This window comes from Mandrillus leucophaeus, unplaced genomic scaffold, assembly GCF_000951045.1.
Source record: "Mandrillus leucophaeus isolate KB7577 unplaced genomic scaffold, Mleu.le_1.0 Scaffold419, whole genome shotgun sequence".
In the NCBI taxonomy this organism is placed as follows: domain Eukaryota; kingdom Metazoa; phylum Chordata; class Mammalia; order Primates; family Cercopithecidae; genus Mandrillus; species Mandrillus leucophaeus.
Genome location: NW_012104465.1, coordinates 459234 through 460102, shown reverse-complemented (window position 1 = coordinate 460102; position 869 = coordinate 459234). Strand labels below are relative to the sequence as shown.

Below are 869 nucleotides of genomic sequence, written 5' to 3'. Positions count from 1 at the left end.
CCTCCGCCAGGTGCCTTTCAGAAAAGGGTCTCCACTGTCCGTCCAAATCTAAACACACACATTACAGCAGCCCGGAGTCTTCTGTCCTCGCCTGCCTGGCCTAGCTGAGCTGGTGATGAGAAAAAACCTCACAGGTGCTGCCTGTGGGTGCTGCTTTTCCCTCCCCTCCCCCACCTCGGGCCTCCAGCCCTCAGGGAGGAGGCGGCAGCTTCAAGTCCAGCAGGGTGTAGGCAAAGATGTTCCAGAAGACGGCAAACAGCACGAAGACGGTGTACATGGTCACAAAAATCCACCACAGCGACTGGTCCTGGAGCCTCTGCTCGTAGTTCCTCAGGACCACCACGCCCAGGGTGATGCCCACGGCCACGCCACCCAAGTGCGCCATGAAGCTTGGGTGAGGGCACGGGGGATAGGCCGACGGGTGGAAACGGAGCCACACAGCCCGCCCAAACTCCATGCTCACTGCAAGGGGAGGAAGCAGAGAGACGCCCTGAGCAGGGGCTGAGGGCCTTCACTTCATCACCCACCCATGCATTCATTCCCTATTAGGCCAAGCACCATTCTCTGCACTGGGGACACAGTAGTGAAGGAGGCAGGCAAATCTCTGTTCTCCCAGAGCTTATAGGGTCTAGCGATAAACCAGTAAGCAATTACATACATAAGATAATTTCAAGAAGAGAGACACCTATGGGGGGAAACTGGTGATGTAAAAGCAATGCCTGGTTTTAGGAGGGAAATTCTTTAGCTTGGGGAGTCATGCAAGACCTCTCTAAAGAGGTGACATTTGGCCGGGCGCGGTGGCTCACACCTGTAATCCCAGCACTTTGGGAGACCGAGGCAGGTGGATCACCTGAGGTCAGGAGTTCAAG

The 869-nt window shown here is 56.0% G+C and overlaps 1 protein-coding gene across 3 annotated transcripts in view; it reads right to left on the bottom strand.

The window, feature by feature from the left end:
• Positions 1 to 869, bottom strand: part of RHBDL3 (rhomboid, veinlet-like 3 (Drosophila)) — a 72902-nt gene continuing 72033 nt past the window's right edge. For 2 of the 3 annotated variants that reach the window (XM_011992850.1, XM_011992851.1), the window contains exon 7: positions 7 to 462. In XM_011992850.1, the coding sequence (XP_011848240.1) occupies positions 191 to 462 (272 nt within the window). In that variant the 3' untranslated portion in view covers positions 7 to 190. Of the gene's footprint in view, positions 463 to 869 lie in introns of all 3 variants that reach the window. The other variant, XM_011992849.1, reaches the window with a different exon arrangement.